At 56.0% G+C, this 20,979-nt stretch overlaps 1 protein-coding gene across 2 annotated transcripts in view; it reads left to right on the top strand.

Moving 5' to 3' along the window:
* Positions 1-20,979, top strand: part of LMNA (lamin A/C) — an 86,793-nt gene that overhangs the window by 29,345 nt on the left and 36,469 nt on the right. Inside the window, exons 2-11 of one of the 2 annotated variants that reach the window (XM_054010412.1) lie at positions 11,717-11,873; positions 12,606-12,731; positions 13,347-13,517; positions 14,138-14,263; positions 14,771-14,991; positions 15,953-16,166; positions 16,944-17,051; positions 17,807-17,926; positions 18,147-18,242; positions 20,686-20,955. In XM_054010412.1, coding sequence (XP_053866387.1) covers positions 11,717-11,873; positions 12,606-12,731; positions 13,347-13,517; positions 14,138-14,263; positions 14,771-14,991; positions 15,953-16,166; positions 16,944-17,051; positions 17,807-17,926; positions 18,147-18,242; positions 20,686-20,955 — 1,609 coding nt within the window. The remainder of the gene's footprint in view (positions 1-11,716; positions 11,874-12,605; positions 12,732-13,346; positions 13,518-14,137; positions 14,264-14,770; positions 14,992-15,952; positions 16,167-16,943; positions 17,052-17,806; positions 17,927-18,146; positions 18,243-20,685; positions 20,956-20,979) is intronic. The other variant, XM_054010409.1, reaches the window with a different exon arrangement.

Here is a 20,979-nt window from a genome sequence, read left to right on the forward strand (position 1 = left end):
CATTCACAGCAGCCCTGTTGCCTTTTCAGGAATTCCCCTCCCCATCTTACGCCCTTGTCTGTTTCAAATGGCCCAGAGAGCCGCTGTAACATCCTAGCACTTATCTTCGCTAGGCAGCTTTAATGGAGCCTAGACCCACGTCACCCAGAGCAGCGTCTGACAAAGGGACTTGCCAAAGGCTAAAAGCTAATCCAAGACTCTCGCAAACTCACTTCTCTAGGCTAATTCCAAATGTTCCAAGCAAGTGAAGCAACCCGTCTTTTGCCTGTGTTTGCTGGGGTAGACTGGGGAATGAAGACTCCCTGTGCTAATTGCTAAATCCTTTGCCTGGAGATGGCAGCGCTGTCCAGATTTGGATTGGCCTCGTTTGATCACACACTGCGCAAACTGGATCCAAACAGCTCTTCAGTGGTTGCACGGCACAGGAAACCCTCTAGCACCTGTTTCTAACACCTGCTCCTAATCAACCAAATGCAAGCGCAAGGGGTGGAGACTCCTGCACCTGCCGAAAGTAGGCGCCTTCTGATGCTAGGGGCTCATGGGATCTGCTCAGCTGGTGACAGGAGGCTGCAGCCTGCGCTGATGGCAGGAGGAGGGATGCAAGCTGTTTCCAGAGGACGCCTCCTTCGGCCTGTGGGACCTGATCAGCTCAGCTCTCTGGGCCCAATTCTCCATTGCTGGCTCCTGGTTTTACCATGTGCCAGCACCAGCACCAACACCAATACAAAATACCAAATCAGAGTGGGTCACAGCACTGGGGTAAATGAGGGCTCAAGATTCAGGGTGCTGGAGAATCGGGCCTTTTGTGGCAGCCGGTCAGAGCTGTAAGCCTAGTCAGGTTAAATCAGCAATGACTAGATGTCCTTGCAATACGAGATATTCAAGCAGGCAGATTGACAGCAGCAGCACATGAGTGCACAGATCCGCCGAAGCCGTGAGGTCTGTCCCGTCCCACCAGCCAGCCGACACAGCCCCGACCATCTTGAAACATGGCTATTTTTTCCCCATGCATCCTTCACCAGATGTTTTGTTGAAAGCACATCCTCCAGCCAGTTCTCTGTGCTTAAGCGCAAGCAGCGATGACTCTCAGGCCCCAGGTATTTGCCGTTGGCCTCGTCTTTTCTCCCCTCACCCCCAATTCCCCACTCCTGGAGCACCAAGTTAGTGCTTTGAGCGTTTGAATTGAAAAGGCACTTTCACAACCGAGTCTTATCCCCATATGTTGATTAAAAAAGACACGAAACTAATACAGCCTCAAGACTTCAAAAATCCTGAGATTGGCTTAGAAATCAGGAGGTTCTTAAAATAATTGGGGGGTTTATCTGCTTTTGGTTTTGAAGCTTTTTAAGGAGTCACTTTTTTTCAAGCTTTTCTCTGCAGCTGCGAGGGCCAGAAATGTGTGAGCTGAAATTCTCACGTAGCACATAGCCCCAGACTCGTGATAGAATCACCGCGGCTGGCAATGCCGTTGTGCTTTTTAGTTCAACCAAGAGCTGCTCCGGCGCTCGTAATTCAGGCATCTGGATAACAGGCAGATGCTAATACCTAGCGCTTTTCAACAGTAGAACTTAAAGTGCTTCAGTCTTTAATGTATTTATCCTCACAGCAGCCTTGTGAGGCAGTGCAATGTGGTCACCCGCCTTTTACAGATGGGAAACTGAGGCACAGAGGGGCTAAATGACTTGGCTGAGGTCACATGGCGAGTCGGTGGCAGAGCAAGGAATTGAACGCAGGACTCCTAAATCTCAGGCTAGTGCTGTAACCACTAGACCATCCTTCCTCAGGAATAACATGTGGGCCTGTGTATTTGTCTCTCTGCAACACTTTACAGCAGTAGTTCTGGTGGAACGTACAAGAAGCAGGCTGGATTGTGCCAGGTCCCTTGAGATGAATAGCAGTGTTGTTAGGATCAGCCAGTTTTCAGTTGGTGTGGGAGGAAAATGACTCGTGCTCAGACTTTTTGATTTCTGTTAAAGATCCCGGCATTACACAGTACCCGCACTTTCCCTTGGCAAAGGACTCCCCAGTTCCGAGCGAGGGACTCCAGCGTGTCTCATGCTGCTGTTCAGGCGAAGATTAGCGCTCTAATCTTGGCATTTCTGCGTCTTTATTCCCGCGTTGCCGTTGTTGCTGCATTGAGAAGGCACAGACCAAAGGAGAAATTGGAGCTGTTGAAAAGGCAGAGAATTGCTAAGTGCTTAATATTGATTTGCTTCTCAGTAGAAAAACATGAAACAGCCATAAAAATTGTTTGGTTTTTGCGTGTGTATGTTTTAAATTAAATTCTGGGGAGGAAGGGTGGCCCAGTGGTTGGGGCGCTTGCCTGGGTTTAATTCCCTGCTCTGCCTCAGACTCCCCATGTGCCCTTGGGTTAGTCCCTGAGCCTTACTGTGCCTCAGTTTCCCATCTGTATAATGGGGTAATAGCCCGGCCTTGCCAGGAGGGAAATTGTGAGGGTGAATACACCAAAGATTATGAGGCACTCAGACAATTGGGGGCCACATACAGCATGGTGACGCCTGTTTCTATCGCACAGATGCTTCTGGCTGGAACCTTTGTTTCTTCCCGAATGGTTAATGGCGGGAAAGGACGTTGCCCAGACAGACCAGCACGCTGGCATCCCTGTAGGGGCCTCTGAATGCGATTGCCATATAAACAGTAATAGAAGCGTCAAGCATCCTGAGCTCGCACTGACACCGATGGGAACTGAGGGTGTTCAGAGCCTCTGCAGGACTGGCTGCAAAGGGCCTGATTCTCAGTTACACTAAACCGGCTTTATGCTGCTGTGTCCACTTGGAGATTGGCCCTGCTGAGAAATCACGCACACACATGCGCAGGGGCCTCCCCAGCTGGTGTGGGGCAGGCGTCAGGGCCCAGCCCCTAGCATAGGGGGAGTGCCAGAGTGAGGGAGAGGCGAGGAGGGGACATAGACGTAGCACCTACATTAAGGCTCTCCTCCGCTTACCAGGGGCCATAAGAAGCAGAATGTACTGACTCGCAGTAGGGACCGGGCAAGTCCCCAGCTGCCCCAGAAGGTATCTGCTTTGCCAAGGATTTGTGGAGCATTGTTGATCTGAAGCATAAAAGCTGCTCTCGCCAAATCCAGCCGCGTGTGTGTTGCACGCTGCTGTCAGAACTGGTCAGGTCTGTTCTGCGGCTAGTTTCCGTTCTCAAAGATGCACCCGGTTTGGTGCCGCAGCTTCCCTGGCAGATGTTAGCAGACACAGTTGCCTGCTGGAGGCCTCTCGCAAAGTCTTTTTAGAGCAAAAGGGATCCCAGTTCCTCCTTGCATCAGGAGCCGCGAATTAATCACCAGAGGTTTTAAGGAAGTTGGTGTGAATTCTCTTTCCTTGGAGGAAAAGCACACGAGACAGAGAGAAACCCCCCTCAGCTGTCTGCTGGCAGCTAGTCTGCTGACATTCTCGTTCCTCATGGGGACAGAGACCTAGGCTGATTGCACGTGCAAAGTTGTTGGGTGAGGCACACATCACTGAGCTCCTAGTCACTCCTAGTCCAGGATATTTGGACTAAATGAGTTAATTGGGGATGTGTTTGTTGATTTCTTAAAGCCGCGCCTGCCGATTTGGCTGCCCCATTCCCAATCATTCAAATGGGAATGGCCCATTCGGGTCCCCTTTGCAATTCTCCGCCTTCCAACCTGGCCTGCACTGGTTGAGGAATCTCTGCAAAAAAATTCTCCACTGCTGCTAGCATCAGGTCAGCTCCCCCGTTGTTTGAAATGTCTGGAGATGGACTGCCCCGGGGCCAGGCACTGAACCAGAACTCAGGAGACTTCGGTTCAGTTTTCCTCTCGGCCGCAGGTTGCCCGTGTGATGTTAGGCAAGTCACTTGTTCGCTCAGTGCCTCAGTTTCCCCAGTTTCCGCATCATGGGGTGAATGATACTCCTGTGCCTTGCATCTTCCGTGGGAGGTGTCAGTCCACTTTCCAAGGGTGTAAAATTACTGACCCCGTGTCTGAGGGGCAAACTGAGGCAGAGAGAGTGGGATTTACACAAGGTCTCCCAGCATTACAGTAGCACCTCGCGGCCCCAGCAGATATCAGGACTGCGCAAGATGCTGTATATACACATAGTGACGCAGTTCCTGCCCCAGACAGCGTACAGCCTAAATAGACAAGGCAAAGGAAGGATTAGTCTGCCCGTTTTACAGATGGGGAAACTGAGGTGCAGAGAGACTGTCGACACAGGGTCGCCCCCAGAGCTCGTGGCAGAGTCAGGGATCGAACCTCCAGCGCTGCTCAGAGTTTTACCCACACGGCCACTCTTCCTGGCTGTTGTTAAGAGCTGATGCTGGAGGAGAAGGCAGAGGCTGAAAGGAGCGAGCAGAAAGGGGTAACACTACCCAGCTGCAGGAATACTCCCCCTCCCCCCGCGGCTCCCCTTGGCATGCACTGTGTATGCCACTCGGGGACGCAGCAGCTCCGGGGTCCGTGCCCTGCTCGGGATGGCTGTATTCATACTCTCCTGCTGGCTCCGTGGACCATGGGAACTTACAGCACGGGCTGGGTGCAGGTGTCACCTTCTATCGGGGGCTAATCGCTGCCATGCTGTTCACACTGTCAGTCCAGAGCCACCCTGGCCATCAGAACCTGGCCCAGCGTCGACCGGGCGGGGGCTTTCACTGGCATCACCGTGCTGCTCCCAGACTAATCAACGCTGAGGAGTGCGTCTGGCAACCCATCAGAGTCTATTCATGTGATTTCTTTGTGGGAGCGCCAGGACCCCATGGCGCTAGGGGCTGTACAAACACAGACCAAAGGCGGTCTAGTTTTCACGCCGCTCTCATTTTTCACATTGGCTGGTGTGGTTCTTGATCGCCCTGGGCCTTGCGTAGCCGGCCACGCCAGCACAGAATGGGTGTGCATTGCTGCCCGGTCTGACTGGTAACACTGGCGTAAAGCCCACCCGAGGGGCAGGCCAGGGACTCTGGGTCTGCAGCTCTGTCCTGGGCGGTTCTCAGTTATGCTGTTTGACCCCAGCTGTACGAATGATCTTTCTGCGTTGGAAAGACACGGCGCAGCTTCACACAGACGGCTGGGACGTCCCACGTCCCCGAGCCCGTGGGCAGCCTCGGAGAGAGTCGTTTCTTTGCGTTTGGGGCCAGGTTTGCACTCTGGGGTTTTGATTCAGGCCCGTCTCTGTGCTGGCTGCTTTCTCTAAAGCTTTCCTAACTCCTGGCTATGGTCTGCATGCAGTGACCCCTGTGTTCCTGGAGCCTCGGCTGGCAGGAATCCTTTTACCCTAGCAGCAACCCTCCGGGGTGGCAGTGTTGGACTAGTGGTTAGAGGGAAAGGGGGACTGTGGGTAGGGAGATCTGATTATATTAAAATCCAAGGCTGGCTCTGCCACTGACTTACTCTGTGGCCTCGGGCTAGTCATTTCCTGGTCTGTAAACACTACTGGAGTGTCCCAACTTCCCTGAGGAGAGAGAGGACGGATTTTCCAAGTCAGTGGGCCGTGGGGTCCTAAAACCCCCCAAGCGTGCACTGACCTTTGGCTAGCACATCGAGAGCTACATTCAGCTGCTTTCCGGGCGGGATTGAACCCAGGACCCTCTGTCCAAAAACCATGAACCGCTGCGGCTCCAACCCAATGAAGTCCATTAGGTTAGATGCTGCGGCTGACTCCAAAACCCCTTTTATCCAGGGGGAGACAACGATACGGCGTTTCCAGGCGATGGAAGGTTCCCTACAGGCACAGCGTGGTTGCTGCTACTGTTATGTCACTTGGGGAGGCTGTATTACTCGGGTGGTTATTTAAGGTGCCCCACGACTTATGAGAGGCTGAAGGAACTGGTATTGTGTAGTCTGCAGAAGAGAAGAATGAGGGGGGATTTGATAGCTGCTTTCAACTACCTGAAGGGGGGTTCCAAAGAGGATGGAGCTCGGCTGTTCTCAGTGGTGGCAGATGACAGAACAAGGAGCAATGGTCTAAAGTTGCAGTGGGGGAGGTCCAGGTTGGATATTAAGAAACACTATTTCACTAGGAGGGTGGTGAAGCACTGGAATGGGTTACCTAGGGAGGTGGTGGAATCTCCTTCCTTAGAGGTTTTTAAGGTCAGGCTTGACAAAGCCCTGGCTGGGATGATTTAGTTGGGGATTGGTCCTGCTCTGAGCAGGGGGTTGGACTAGATACCTCCTGAGGTCCCTTCCAACCTGGATAGTCTGATTCTATGAGCCCTGGCCCAGCTCTTCAGAGTTGCAGGTCTCCTGGCTTGTCTGGATCAGGCCAGGGAGGAAAGAGTTAAGGGAAGGAATAACCAGAGTGAGAATTTAAGTGCTGGCCAATAATCAAAGGCCATGGGGTTTAAGCCCCAGATCCCTGTATCCCCGTCATGCTGGTTGTAAGGAAGAGGCTGCTGCCAGATGGGGATAATTCAGCATTAAAGGGTGTTTGTAATAAGCCAGAGAAGCTCCAGAAACGCTCTCAGTTGGCATTTTCCTTCTCTGAGTCACTGGCATGTACAGAGCGTAGGGTTCTACAGTGACTTGGGAGCCCCGGGGGCTGGGTAGGGCCAGCCGGGAACCGTCTCTGCGGTGGGTGGTGTGTTTTGGCTAGATTAGGGCTAGTCAGATCTGCCCATGAGCCTCTGGAGCTGGGTTCGGGCCTGCCTCTTGCTGGAAGTTGTTTGCAGGGCGGTTGTAGCCGTATGGCTCCCAGAATAGGAGCGAGACAAGGGGCGTGAGGGAATAGCTCCTTGCTTTCCTCTGCCGGCACTGTGTGCAAAGCAGGCCAGCCCGTGGCACTGGGCATCAGCCTTGGCCATCGCCGCCCTGATATTTTTACCCATGATCTAATGATTCAGGAGTTTGCTGTCGCCCCCCTGCCTTTTCTCCTGCCTGCAGAATGTGCGCTGGGATTCAGTTTGCCAGCCTCACATAACTCAGCTGTGCACTCGAGTGTCAGTTGCTGCACCAAATGCAAAGTGGTTTGAGAGGAAGCAGACTGGGCTAGAACAGAGGCCTGGGACTCCCGGCTTCTATCCATGACTTGGTGATGGGATTTGCTGGGTGACCTGGGGCAAGTCAGTTCACCTCCCTCCGTTTCCCCATCTGTAGGACGGTGGTAGAGATAGGTCTGAAACAAAGACCCTCTCGCGCACAAATTTGGCTCTCTCTTTAAAGGTCACCTGCCTGCAGGTGCTGAGATTTGGGGCTTCAGCACATAAATGCCCATTTCACACAGCCGGAGCCAAACAGATCCCACTTGGACCCCCAGGTTATGCGATCTGAGCCCACGGTGGCTGTTTAGAACAGAGCTGAAATTGACGTTGCTAGCTAAAATTAACAGTCTTGCCGAGACCCTTCCTCTTTCCAGCCCAGCTTTTACTTGGGTGTTGACACCCACAGCAGATGTTTCCAGTACAGTTTTAGGGACTAGGAATGATCAGCACCCCGATCGTGCGGAAGGAACGATCTTTCTTTTTATAGGTCCTACCAAAATAGTGTCAGATAGTGTTTGGTTGGTTTTGGTTCAGCAACCTCCCTGAAACCTGAATGATGATCGGCATGAACTACGTCACATATTGAAAGTAACCTGGATGCTTTCTTCTTACAGCATTCGTTACTGTTTGGCTACTGACATCTGCACAAAGCAAAGAGCAGCAATTCAGAGTGTAATGGATTCTGTGCCTGGGAAAGCCAGGGTTCTTGGGTGGAATCTCAAATATTTCAAAATGCCCAGAAGGCAGGAAATCCCAATTTCTGCAGCGCCCCAGATGCAGATAAAGAATTTGCACACCTAAAAAGTCCTTTCATACGTGACACCGAGTAATAATACTTCGCAGCGTTTCCATTGCTTTATAAACATTATAGCTCCTGTTAGCAAAGGATTTTGAAGCATTTCACAAATGCCAAGTAAGCCTCACCCTGAGGCCCAGGGAGGGAAGGCTGCACAACTGCGACTACAACCTCAGAGCCCTGACCCAGGACTTCTTGGGGTGATCATGGCTCTGTGGCAGAGCTGGGACTAGAACCCAGGAGTCCTGAGCCTCAATCTCTCTAAAGGAATCTGGGTCAAATTCATGCCAGCTCTGTCCTTAAGCAGATGTGGCTCTGGGGAGTTAGCAGAAATAGCAAGTTAGTCAGCCTGTATCAACAAGGGCAGCAGACGGCTGAGCTGCCAGCATTTGGCTTGTCTCTCTGTGCAGGCCTCACTCGGAGCGTACGATGGGAGGGACCTGAAGCGGTCTCTGCAGCTCGGGTGGGTGGCCTTTATGACGCAGTCCAGCTGCTGCCCACGTGAGGACCTGCGTGATCTTTATACTGTTGTACCAGAGCGATCTAAACCAGGAGTCCTCCCTTCAGCTCAGACTCACTGCAAGAATGAATCCAGCAGCCCCAGTCCTGCACAGGAGAGGGAGCAAACCTACAGGTCTTGCTCGTAGGGTGACCAGGTGTCCAGTGTTTGACCAGAACACCCGGGCAGAAAGGGACCCCGGTGGTTCCGGTCAGCACCGCCGACCAGGCCATTAAAAGTCCAGTTGGCGGTGCTGCCCGGCTAAGGCAGGCTAGTCCCTATCTGTCCTGGTACCATGCGGCGTCCCAGAAGCGGCTAGCAGGTCTGGCTCCTAGGCAGGGGGGCCACGGGGCTCCGCGTGCTGCCCCTACCCCGAGCACCGGCCAATGGGAGTTGGGGGGAGTGGTGCCTGCAGGTGAGAGCAGAAAACAGAGCCGACTGCGTGCCTCCCCCTTAGGTGCCAGACCTGCTGCTGGACGCTTCTGGGGCGCAGCGCGGTGCCAGGATGGGCAGGAAGCCTGCCTCTGCACCCCTGCTGCGCTGCTGACCGGGAGCCGCCGGAGGTAAGCCCGCGCCCCAATCCCTTGCTCTGAGCCCCCTCCCAACCCCTCATCCCCGACCCCATCTCAGAGCCCTCACCCCCTGCATCCAGGCCCCCTGCCTCAGCCCAGAGCCCCTTCTCACACCATGAACCCCTCATCCCCAGCTCAGAGCCTGCACCCCTTCCCGCATATCAGCCCCCTGCCCCAGCCCAGAGCCCCCTCCTGCACCCTGAACCCCTCATCTCTGGCCCCACCTCAGAGCCAGCACTCCCCTCCCACATCCCAACCCCTTTCCTCAACCTGCAGCACTCTCCCTCACTCCGAATCCCTCGGCCCCACCCCCCAGCCTGGAGCCCCCTCCTGTGCCCCAAATCCCTCATCCCCAGTCTCAGGGCCGGCTCCAGGCACCAACCGAGTAAGCTCGTGCTTGGGGCAGCATTCCCTCAAATTTTTTATTTTTGCTTGGGGCAGCAAAAAAGCCAGAGCCGGCCCTGCCCAGTCCCACCCCAGAGCCTGCACCCCCAGCTGGAGCGCTCACCCTCTCCCGCACCCCAACTCCCTGCCCCAGCCTGGAGCCCCCTCCTGCACCCTGAACCCCTCATTTCTGGCCCTACCCTGGAGCCCTCACCCCCAGTTTGAGCCCTCACCTCCTCCCGCACCCCAACCCCCTGCCCCAGCCCAGTGAAAGTGAGTGAGGGTGGGGGAGAGCGAGCCACCAAGGGAGGGGGAATTAGTGAGTGAGGGCGTGGCCTCGGGGTTGGGGGCAGGGCTAGAGCGTTCGGTTCGATGAGAAAGTTGGCAACCCTACTTGCTAGGGTCTCAGCAGTTTGGGTTCCAAGTGGGGATATTTCTGAGGTTCCGTTCCTCTCCTTTGTGCCTGCTCGAGACGCCGATTGACCTTGCCGAGCCTGGCTTGCCTTGATCAAGATGAGAACAAACCACTTGGATTTCCTTATTTTAGGTGACTCTTCCTCCCGAGGCATTTCCTACTCTTAGAGTCTCAGCACTTCCCCTCCACCTGTGGTCTGTCGTGGTTGTTTAGACTGTAAGCTCTTTGGGGCAGAGACGTTCTCACTGGGTGCGCAGCACCTAGCACGGTGGAGCCATGATCTCAGTTGGGGCCTCCGGACGCTACCATCTTATATTATGCACACAAGAATAAATAGCTACGCATAGATCAACATGAGGGAGGAGATGTTAACCTCATAAGACTTAGAGGGTCGAGCTGTCCGACCCTCCCATGCTGTCGTTCTGTATGGAGTCAAAGTCCATCTTAAGCAGGTGTTTATTGATCAGAATAGCTACAGATCTAAGCAGGCTTCCCTACAGCCCGAGTTCCAGCTTTGTCTCTGTTGTATGCCAGGGATCACGCCCCCCTTGGAGTACATGCAGTATACATCACCATCTAGCGGGTCCATAATATATTGCAAGCCAACATATCACATCCACCAACCGGAGCAGGATCGCTGTGGTTTGCCCAGCACTTAAGTCTGGTTTTAAAGGTCCTATGGAAGACTCATCTATCTTCTTGCGAGGAGGTGTTTCCTGATGATCAGCCTGCAACTCCATTCTCCTTCATCTCCTTGCTCCTCAGAGCACCCTGAATAATTCCCTTTCCTTCCTTGGTGTAGATATCTTTCAAATACCCCCAGACTCTTAGGGCCGGGCTGTAAATACTTCTACTGTAAATCTCTTGGTCTTTCCTCCTCAATCAATCCCTTATTAACTGTCCTCTAAGGTCTCAAGTTTCACGGGCAGCTAGCGATGTTGGGGTTTTTCAGTGCGCAACCTGAGTTGCCTTTTTAAAGGGGTTTCCCTTTGAAACAGAGCTGAGCGCTATCCCGTTGGAAATCTGGCGCTTTCGGGTCTCGGGTCTGGCGCCCAAAATCACGAGCCACCAGAAAGTTTAGGCCCGAGTTCCCACTCACCTTTTCCCATCCCTGGTATGTAAAATGTTTCTGAAATGTCCTGTGGATCCAAGACCTCTTTAGTAGGTAGTGTGGAGGAGGGAGGTTGCTTACATTGGTGGGCCTTTGAGGCAGGGACCATCTTTTTGTGCTCTGTCTGTTCGGCGCCTAGCACCTGGTCCACAACTGGGAGGCCTTGATGCTGCTGCAGTACAGAGGATATATACTAATGATACTGTACTTGCTTTTCCAGTCTGAGCTGGAGACTGGGAGCAGGGGTGTGTGTGTGTGTGTTTTCCGTCAGATGTGCTGTAAAAGGGATCACTGCTGTAATTCCCCAGGGAGCCACTTGCCAATTCATACGTCAGCCCGTGTTTAATTTTTAAACACCCACGCGCCGCTCTGAATCACCAGCCAAAAAACACCAGCAGGGTAGGGTCAGTAAAACAGCCCGTAACATGGGATGGGGCACGAGCTGCTTTCCCAGCTGATCACCCCGTGATGCGTGTAATGGGAAGCTGGGAGCACTGGGAGATCAAAGAGTCTCAAGTCCTGTCTATAGAGGGGATATTTGTAGCAGAGTAGCTATGCCCGGCGGGGCGGGGTGGATGTGCTGCATCAGTGTGAAATGGGGCTGCCTCCCGTGTCGTTTCCCCTGGTTTTGAAGCATCACTAACTGCACTGGTGCAAAACCCCGTCCTGTCTGTGCAGATCCCAAGTTGGGGGCATGGTAGCTGCATGAGAGAAACAGAGCAGGAATTGGGCAATCTGGACCCGGTTTGTGGCTACATGGGTCTCCGAGCACCAGGGCTGTCAGTCTGGCATCTTCCACCGTTGTGAAATTCCCCAGGCCCCTTGGGATCAGGTTCTGAGCTCTCCCCTGGGACTGGAGGGGTATTTGGACCTGGGAATTGTGCTCTGGGCCTCTCTCCAGCATTGGGCCCTCGTTTGCAGGGGGCAGGGGGTTCCCCGAACACATCACCAGAGCAGTTTGTTGGCTGTGTTCCAGGAATGGCAAGAAGGAAGGGGACCTGCTGGCCGCTCAGGCTCGCCTCAAGGACCTGGAGGCCCTGCTCAACTCCAAAGAGGCCGCGCTCACCACCGCCCTGGGGGAGAAGAGGAATCTGGATAATGAAATCCGGGAGCTGAGGGCGCAAGTGTCCAAGGTGAGCAGCAGGTCCTGACCCCGGGGCCCCCCGCAGCCCCTTCTGCAGCGCCAGAGATCATGGCATTCCCCATGCACATCCTGCCAAGCCTGCTGAAATACCCCATCTGGTTTGGAGCGGATGGGACCACGCAGCAGTTAATGGTCCCAGCGAGGTGTGAGCTAGGGAGCCAACCCCAGGTGGAATGGTGGGTAGGGGGGAGGCAGGCGACCCACTCCTTCGCTGATGGGAGCGGCGAGGCGGGAGCCTTGTCTGGCTCCTGTTGCAGTGGGGGACAAATCCAGCCCATGGACTAGTTGTGCCGATTGCCGGCCATGGTCCCTTCTGCTGCCCTGGGCAAAGTAGGAAATGCCCGGCCCAGCCGTGTCAATTCGCCCAAATTGGCCTGGAGATCCCCAATTTGGAGGGTCCTTTCCTGGGCCCCTGAGCAGCTGTCACAGTCTTGTGACAGGGAGAGCCCCTGACCTGCGGGAGGTGGGGGGCTGAGGTGCATGGAAGGAGTGGATTTGACAGGCATGATTTCGGTACTGGGGGGAGGGGAGAATTGATGGGTTTAGCTCTGATGTGGTTTATTCAAATGAGGCAGTGACAATTTGCGGGAAGTCTCCGGATTTGCCGGCCTGCAGTCCCCAGGCTCAGCGGCCCCCTGGCGAGGGACCGCGCTTGAGACCCGCCTGCTGGGGCTGCGAATCTCCGTCTGGCTGCGCTCACTTTCCCCTCTCCCCTCCCCAGCTGGAAGCCGCCCTGGGCGAGGTGAAGAAGCAGCTACAGGACGAGATGCTGCGTCGGGTGGACGCCGAGAACCGTCTGCAGACGCTGAAGGAAGAACTCGACTTCCAGAAGAACATTTACAGCGAGGTGAGCAGGGTCGGGCTGCCCCTGAGCAAGGCCTTCTCCAATACAGCCCCTCGGTGCAGACTTATACACTGTACAGGCCCATGATTTATCGCTCCCCGATGAGGACAGGTCATGCCAACGCCCTCAGCAACAGAGAACTCAAGGCGAGATGCATTAGCGGTGGCAGCTCAGCTGAGGACGTGCAGGGGATCCATTTAGCAGCGTTCACAAAACCCCACCTAGCTTTTGGGGCAATGGGGAAAAATCCACAGCTCTGAGCGGTGTAGTTAAGCCGATCGAAGTCCCCATGTAGACAGCACTAGGTGGGTGGAAGAATTATTCTCCTGGGAGGTGGATTCCCTGTGTCGATGGGAGATGTGTAGGTAAAGTCTACACTCGAAGCGCTACAGTGGCCCAATTGTAGACAAACCCTGAGGATCAAGCGCCAGGTTCTGGGGCATGTACGTTGCGCCTGGCTCGGCACCGCTCCCACCTAGGGGGCAGGTGACTCCCAGGCGACACCAGTGCGGGTCCCAGCAGCGAAGTTAATGGTTTGCTGCCACGTTTGCTGCCCTGTGCCAGTGAGCTCCATCTCTGAGAGCCATGGCTCACACAGCCCCTCTCTCCCCCCACCAGGAACTTCGCGAGACCAAGCGCCGCCACGAGACCCGCTTGGTGGAGATCGACAACGGCCGGCAGCGGGAGTTCGAGAGCAAGCTGGCCGATGCCCTCCAGGACCTGCGGGCCCAGCACGAAGCCCAGGTCAGACTGTACAAGGAGGAGCTGGAGAAGACCTATGGCTCCAAGGTAACACACTGCACAGGGCCAGGGAGATGACATGAGATGGGGTGTGGTGGGCCAGGGGTTCAGGACTGGGAGCCAGGACTCCTGGGTTCTAGTCCTGCCTTTGCCCCCAACTCTCGGTGACCTTTAAGCAAGTCACTTAAACCCACATTTTCACCCTTAGCCTCTGATCTCTGGGAGCTCAGCTCACAGCACCCGGGGTCCTGGCTTTGAGAGGCCTGGAGCAGCCTCCCCTCCGTGTGAGATCAATGAGGAATCAGGCTGAGCTGGCAAGACGTCCAGAGCTGGGCACTGAAAATAGGGGCCCACTTGTGAAAATGTTGGGGGCCCTTTCCTGTCCTTGGGTCCTGCTTAACCCACCTGTGAAATGGAGAGAACACTTAGTACCAGCCTCCCCGGTGGGGAATGTGGAGCGAAATCAGCGCCTGTCGGGCATGTTCACAGCCTCTGATGGAAGCTGGCCCAGAGGCCGGGGTTTTTGTCTCCTGCGAGGGGCTGATGGATAGCTCACCCTCGCAGCCCCCGATCGGCCTCTCCCAGGGCCGTTCACTCCCACCACGATGGGACGTCGGTAGGGAGCTGCTCCTCTGCGGCGCTAACCCTGCCTGGCCTGTGGCTTGCAGCTGGAGAACGCCAAGCAGTCGGCGGAGAGGAACAGCAGCATGGTGGGCGCCGCCCACGAAGAACTGCAGCAGTCGAGGATCCGCATCGACAGCCTGTCGGCCCAGCTCAGCCAGCTGCAGAAGCAGGTGAGCAGGAGATGCCAGGGAGAGCATTGTCCAGCCATCTGCCCCCTCCGCCCACTAGTGCCCCCTTGTGGCTGCCCCAGAACCCAGCTGAGCGCCTGTCATGGGCGAGCTCCATTCAGGACATGAACACGCCCCTTCAATCAGCGCTAGGTGCTGCCCTCTAGCCACGGTGCTGGGCACCGCAGGGGAGCTGAGTGGAGCTGGCCGGCCGCTAGGGGCAGCATTCGCACCCCCATTGCCATGATTGTGGGGCATGGAGGAATGGGGCGGGATGGGTAGGTTTGGAGGGGACATGGGCATAACACCCCCAGCCTCCCTCAATCCTCTGGCTAGCACTTGGCTGCAACAGAGCTGGGCCCTGGGACGTCTGTCACAGGCAAACATCCCAGCAGGTGCATGACAGCATTGTGGGGTGTCTAAGGGGCCAATAGCCCTGGTAGCGAGGGGCTCCCTCTGCTGCGTGTGCTCTCCTCACCCCCTTCCTCCGCGTCTCCCCTCTGCTCCAAGCTGGCTGCCAAGGAGTCGCAGCTGCGGGACCTGGAGGACGCGCTGGCCCGGGAGCGGGAGACCAGCCGACGCATCCTGTCCGACAAGGAGCGGGAGATGGCGGACATGCGGGCCAGGATGCAGCAGCAGCTGGACGAGTACCAGGAGCTGCTGGACATCAAGCTGGCCCTGGACATGGAGATCCACGCCTACCGCAAGCTGCTGGAGGGAGAGGAGGAGAGGTGGGTGCAGAGAACGGCTCCTTGCTGGGGTGGGGGAGGAGCTTGCTGGGGGCGTGGCCAAGGAGAGGTGCGGGGGGAGCCTGATGGGTTGGGGGATGTGCCACTGGGGGCTGGGCGAATGGAGGACATGCTGATTTGGGTGGGCTGCTAACACAGGCCTGGTCAGGTTGACCTGACCCGAATGTGAAGGGGTTTGGTGCTGCAGTGGTGGACAGATTGGGGGTGGGTCATGGACCCTACTCAACTTCATCCCACCTGCCCTAATGGGGGGGGGTGTTGGCCCAGCCTGTTACAAAGACAGGAGCCAGTCACAAAATCTGTTCCCACCCGACACGATCGGAGACTCCCAGATGCAGGGGACAGTCAGGTGCCGAGCCTGGATCCAGGCAGGGATGGGGATTTTAGGGCGTTGGTGAGGGAAGGGGGCACATCCGGGAGCTCAGGTGGACAGGGAGGCCGGTAGCTCAGAGCGGGACGTGATGGGCTGGCCAGGAATGGAGACTAGCTCAGCTCTGCTCCCCACAGCAGCCTGTATCCCCGCAGCCATGCTGGGGGTGTGAGAAGGGCAGCTGCACCTCAAACGTGTGTGGAACTGATGGCCCCAGAGGCAGAATTCCCTCCCTGGGGAACAGGCAGCATCCAGGTGGGCTTGGCCTCCTGCCCTGCTGATGAGCCTCCCAGCTCCATGCTGGGGGCCAGTCCTCAACCACCACAGCCAGTTCAGCCCTTGGTATTTCTGCCGAGAGGTTGGGGGAAGCGGTGGGGAGGGATTTTGTGCCGGAGACGTGTCCTTCAGGGAACGTCCCATGGGGTAGCAGCCTCTGTCTGCAGGTCCCCAAGCAGCCACAAGATGTTGTCCTCTCTGTCGCTTCTAACCAGGCCCGGATCGGCCAGCGCCCTAGGGGGTCCAGGCCCTGATTCCCACCCAGCCCCCACTCACTCCCTCTCCCTCTCTCCCAAGGCTGAGGCTGTCTCCAAGCCCCAGCTCCCAGAAGGGGGGCTCCAGGATCCACGTAAGCCACTCCACCACGCCGGGCTCCTCCAAGAAGAGGAAGCTGGAGGACGGGGAGCGCCGGACGAGCTTCTCCCAACACGCGAGGACCAGCGGCCGCGTGGCTGTGGAAGAGGTTGATCTGGAAGGGAAATTTGTCCGTCTCAGGAACAAGTCCAACGAGGTAGATTTCCTGGTGGCGATGCTGGTCGTGCCTAAGCAGGGGCAGGATGGGTCAGTAGCTGGAAGGGAAACCATGTAGTTCTTGAGTGTCCTTCCCCTCGGGTCGGCCCTAAGCCATCTGTGCAGACAAAGGGTGCTGCAATTTTTGTGAGACTTCAAACTTAGAGCCAATTCCTAGTGTAAACCAGGTGGTGTTCTGTTTTGTGTGCTGTTAGACAGCTGCTGTGTCCCACCCCAGAGGTGGGTGCATTTCAACAGTTGCTGTTGTGTGTGGCTTGCAAATCGCTTTGGAATGCTTTAGAACCAAAGCAGATCTCATCAGCTGATCTCAAAGCTCGTTGCAAGGAGATCAGTATCATTAGCCCCCTTTTACGGATGGGGAAACTGAGGCACAGAACAGGGACATGACTTTCCCAAGGTCACCCAGGAGACTAGTGTCAGAGCTTGGGAGTAGAACCCAGGTTTCCTGAGTCCAGTCCAGTGCGCTGTTTACTAGGCCACACTGTACTGGGAGCTGTACATACACATGGTGAGAGACAGTCCCTGCCCCTAGAATCTTTGTGTATATAAACAAGACAGACAAAGGGTGGGGAAAGGGATACAAGCAGAAGATGGGGAAACTGAGGCGAAGGGAGGTGAGGTGACTTGCTGAAGGTCAGAGGGTCTGTGGCAGAGTCCCAGTTCAGTCCCTTAACCGCAGGACTTGTGGCTAAGGGGAGGCGAAACCAGAACAACCTTGAAGGTCGGTTTCTCAAGGCCTCTGCCTTCTGTTACACAGGACCAGGCGATGGGGAACTGGCAGATCAAGCGTCAGAATGGAGACGAGGCCCTCATCAGTTACCGCTTCCCTCCCAAGTTCACCCTGAAGGCCGGCCAGGTGGTTACGGTGAGTAACAAACTGCACTCGCGTGGGGCTAATGAAGGGTTAGCGCCCTGGGGAGCTGATGCGCCGTTCTCCGTTGGCATTTGTCACTCTGGAGTCGCCCCTGGGAGATGGAGCAGCGGGTCCCACCCTAATGAAGAGCAGAGCAAACCCAGCCCCTCTGAGTGCACAGGCATCTCACCTCCGGGCCCCTTGGTAGAATGGCCATAGGGCTCCCCCTTGGGGACGGATGGGAGATTGCAGCTCGGATTCTAGCTGGGATACAACGCTCCAATGTGGGGGAGCTGATCTCCCCTTTGCATGCAGGAACTGCCGACATTGCCGGATCTGAGCTCGGGCTGGCAGAAATCGCACCCCGGCAGCAGCTCTTGTAGGATTCCTGCCATTTGGGGCTGAAGTGGCGCTGGATTTTGACATTTTAAGTTCCAAGTCATGGCCCCTGCATAAGCAGACGCCTGATGTAGCACCAGGATTCAGATCCTGCCTGTGGTTTTCTCAGCCCATCTCCCTTGCCTCCGTTCCTTGCCGTTTAGAGAGTAGTGACCCCCCCCCGCCCCGCTCCCAATTCAGCAGTCCAACATGGGGGTTTGAACCTGGAACGAGCGATCGGAGCAGTTCCTTTAGTTAACAGCGGTAGTAGACTCGTACCGTCTTTTGCGGAGCAGCCGCTGGACAGGGGCAAAGACCCACATGGGGAGTTAGGTGAGGTTGATGCCGCTGGCGCGAGGTGCTACCGATCTCTGTGTGTTCCTTTTTAGATCTGGGCTTCCGGAGCCGGCGCCACCCATAGCCCTCCCACTGACATGGTGTGGAAGGCCCAAAGTTCTTGGGGCTCTGGAGACAGCCTGCGTACCGCCCTGATCAACTCCAGCGGAGAGGTGAGACTCTTACCTGGGGGTGGGGCGGTGGCAGCTGGGGGATCGAGGTCTCGCGGCAACATGCTCTGGCCGGATGCAAGAGAGGGAGGGGTAAGAGGTGGAGGGTGAAAGTGACGCATTGGTCAGTGGAGTCGGGTCTGATTCCTCCCTTGTGTGTTGTCGCCGTCTGCGGGCTGGGAGTCACTAGGGTCAACCTGACTTTTCCCTCCCTCCCTTCCAGGAGGTGGCCATGAGGAAGCTGGTGCGCACGGTGATCATCAATGATGACGAGGAGGATGACGATGACGAAGTCAGCGTTCACCACCGTCACCACCATGTAAGCATCATGCTCTGTCAGGGACAGGCAGCGGGATCCAGTGGGTAGGGGACTCAAGACCTGGTTCTGCTGCTGGCCTGCTGGGTGACCTTGGGCAAGTCCCCCTCCTGTTGATTGATGCACTGATCCTGCACCTTCCAGGACCAGACCCAGGGGAGCAGGGAGTTGAGGTGATGGGGGAAGGGCCCTGTGACTTATCTGGAAAACAACCAACCACAATGTCAGGGAAGCACACTGCTCTCCATCGACTGCATGAGATTATCTCTGCACATGGAGACACTCCAAGCACCTGCACGAAGGGATCGAGCTGACGATGGGGGATGTGGGTTTGTTGGAGCATCTCAGACAAAAGGGCTCTGATCATCCCCATGGAGGAGTGGCAGAATAAACTTTCAAGCTGGAACCGTGAAGATTAACTCTGCAATCCAGCCCGTAGCCTGGAGCATGCAGGGTTTTGTCTGGAGGACGATCCGGGCTTTGGTGGAAATCAATCTGTAGATAGCTGCTCCGATGCCCTCCGCATTGCCATGTAGCAGCTGATGGCTGAAACGCGTCCAAGGATCCTGATGGCTGCTGTGGTTTTAGCCCCCCCGGTGCGTTCTTGCACTCGTGCTCTCCTCCCTGCAGAGCTGAAGGTGTCCTTCCTAATCTGGGGCCGGTGACAGATGGCTTCATTAAACAGAGGATGGGCTGGTGCCCAGTTAGAAGCGTGTTCAGTTCTTCTCCCCCATACAACGTCCCTTGTCTAAATGGGCAAGAGACAGAGGCCGCTCCAGCGCGTATCAGACAGGAGATCTGGGGTTCAGTAACTCCACCTAGGGGATGGTGCCGGATGCAGCTCGGATTGGTGCAGCTGGTGCTGTACCGTGCGTGATCAACTTTTATATTTCATTGCTCTGGATCCAACCAGCCATGTCAGGATGAATGTTGATCAGCCCAGAGAAACGAGCCAGGATCTCCTTCTGGCTGGCATTGCCCGTTTGTTGGGAGGATTGAATTCCTTCCAGGAGTGCGCTTCCTACCTTCAAGCAGAGTCACCCAGCCCATATTGGGTCCTTGACAGGGGGGACGGTAGCTGTTCAGGATGGGCTTGGATAAACATTTCTCCTCCCAGGCGAATCTCCGGCTTAGCCATCAGAGGCAGGGCTGAGGAATAGACAGGACTGGTTAGCTGGGTGCTAACTGAAGGTAAACCACTAATGACACTGCCCCTGATGTCTTCAAAGCACTGAGTTGTCCATATTATTGGTGCAGAAGAACCAGGCATGACAAGGAGAGGAAGGAAGCAACAGATCTGACTCCAAACTGGTCCATTTCCTCGCACAGCGTGGTCATGCCACTGCTGAGTATCCGTCTGGGTGGGCCTGACTCCGATACCCCAGGGGATGGACTCACGCTAAGACCCTGAGTGGAACAGACTTCAAACCATCCCTCCCCTCCCTGCAAACTCACCAGATCGGAATCTTACATCCTGGGGCCTATCTTGGGTCACCCCACCCTGGTTCTACATGTGGAGTGGTCCAAAGTGTGACTAACTCGGCTCAGGGACTGCACCACTTAATTACGTCTTAGGTGATCTTGACATGAAATTTGAGTGCGGCACTTCTGGTTCCCATGGTGCTGTTCCCCCAGTACAAAGGGCTTTTCTGGCTTAAGAGAGATGCGATTCCCTTCTCGATGCACAAATCCAGCTCCCGTCTCTGTTAGCAGGAGTCGGGTACGTGTGTGACAAGAGGGAGTAGCACCAGTGTCTAGACCAGACTGCAGGAATACACCATGTGTCCCACAGCCAGCTATTTTGGGGAGCCGTTTGCCCATCCTGGGTGTGAGTTGCTCCCTTTGGCTTCGGTAGGAGTTCGTCCATTCCAGAGGTTCTCAACCATTTCTCACACACTGACCACCATGTAGCCGGTACCCCTTGCCCCCACATTCAGCAATGTGGGCATGGCAGGGAGGTCACAACCCCCAGGTAGAGACACCCCCCCTCACACGTTCTATTTTATTCAGGTTCTTCTAATGCACCCATCACCATGGACTCAGGGCTCCATGGCTTTTGGGCCTCCTGCAATGGCAGAACATCTGCTGGGGTCCGACGTCCCAAAGTACCGATCACAAGACTAGGCTGGGTGTTGGACGGGCACAATCCAGCCCTACCACGGCGGAGAGGTTCTTGGCCAGCTGCGATGCCCCTCTGAAAACAGGAAAGGCCAATGCCTCCTCTCGGGGACCCCTGCACAGCCATGGGGCTCCAGCAGGGCGGGGTGGGAGTAGCTTGAGAGCAGCCTTAGGCCTCTGCCTCCTTGGAGCGCTCGTTAAACCCCCGAGCTGACTCAGCTGGGCCTGGGATCAGTTCCACTCCTCGCTCTGATCTTGGGGGCCTCTGGCTCTGGAGGAAGTTCCATCAAGTATTGAAGCCCCCTTGTTTTTCTTTCCACCCCTCTAGGCCCACTGCAGCGGCACAGGTGATCCTGGGGAGTACAACCTGCGTTCCCGCACCGTGGTGTGCGGCACCTGTGGCCAGCCGGCAGAGAAAGCCAGCGGGGGCCAGAACGCCGCAGCCGGCTCCATGTCCTCGGAATCGTCCGCCTCCAGCCTCACCATCACCCGCAGCTACCGCTCCCTCGGGGGCGCTGGCGGGGGAAGCAGCGGCGGCCTTGGAGAAAACCTGGTGACCAGGTCCTACATCCTGGGTAACTCCAACCCACGCACTCAGGTGAGTGCACGAGAAGAAAGGCCC

Source organism: Malaclemys terrapin, chromosome 21 (assembly GCF_027887155.1).
Source record: "Malaclemys terrapin pileata isolate rMalTer1 chromosome 21, rMalTer1.hap1, whole genome shotgun sequence".
NCBI lineage: Eukaryota > Metazoa > Chordata > Testudines > Emydidae > Malaclemys > Malaclemys terrapin.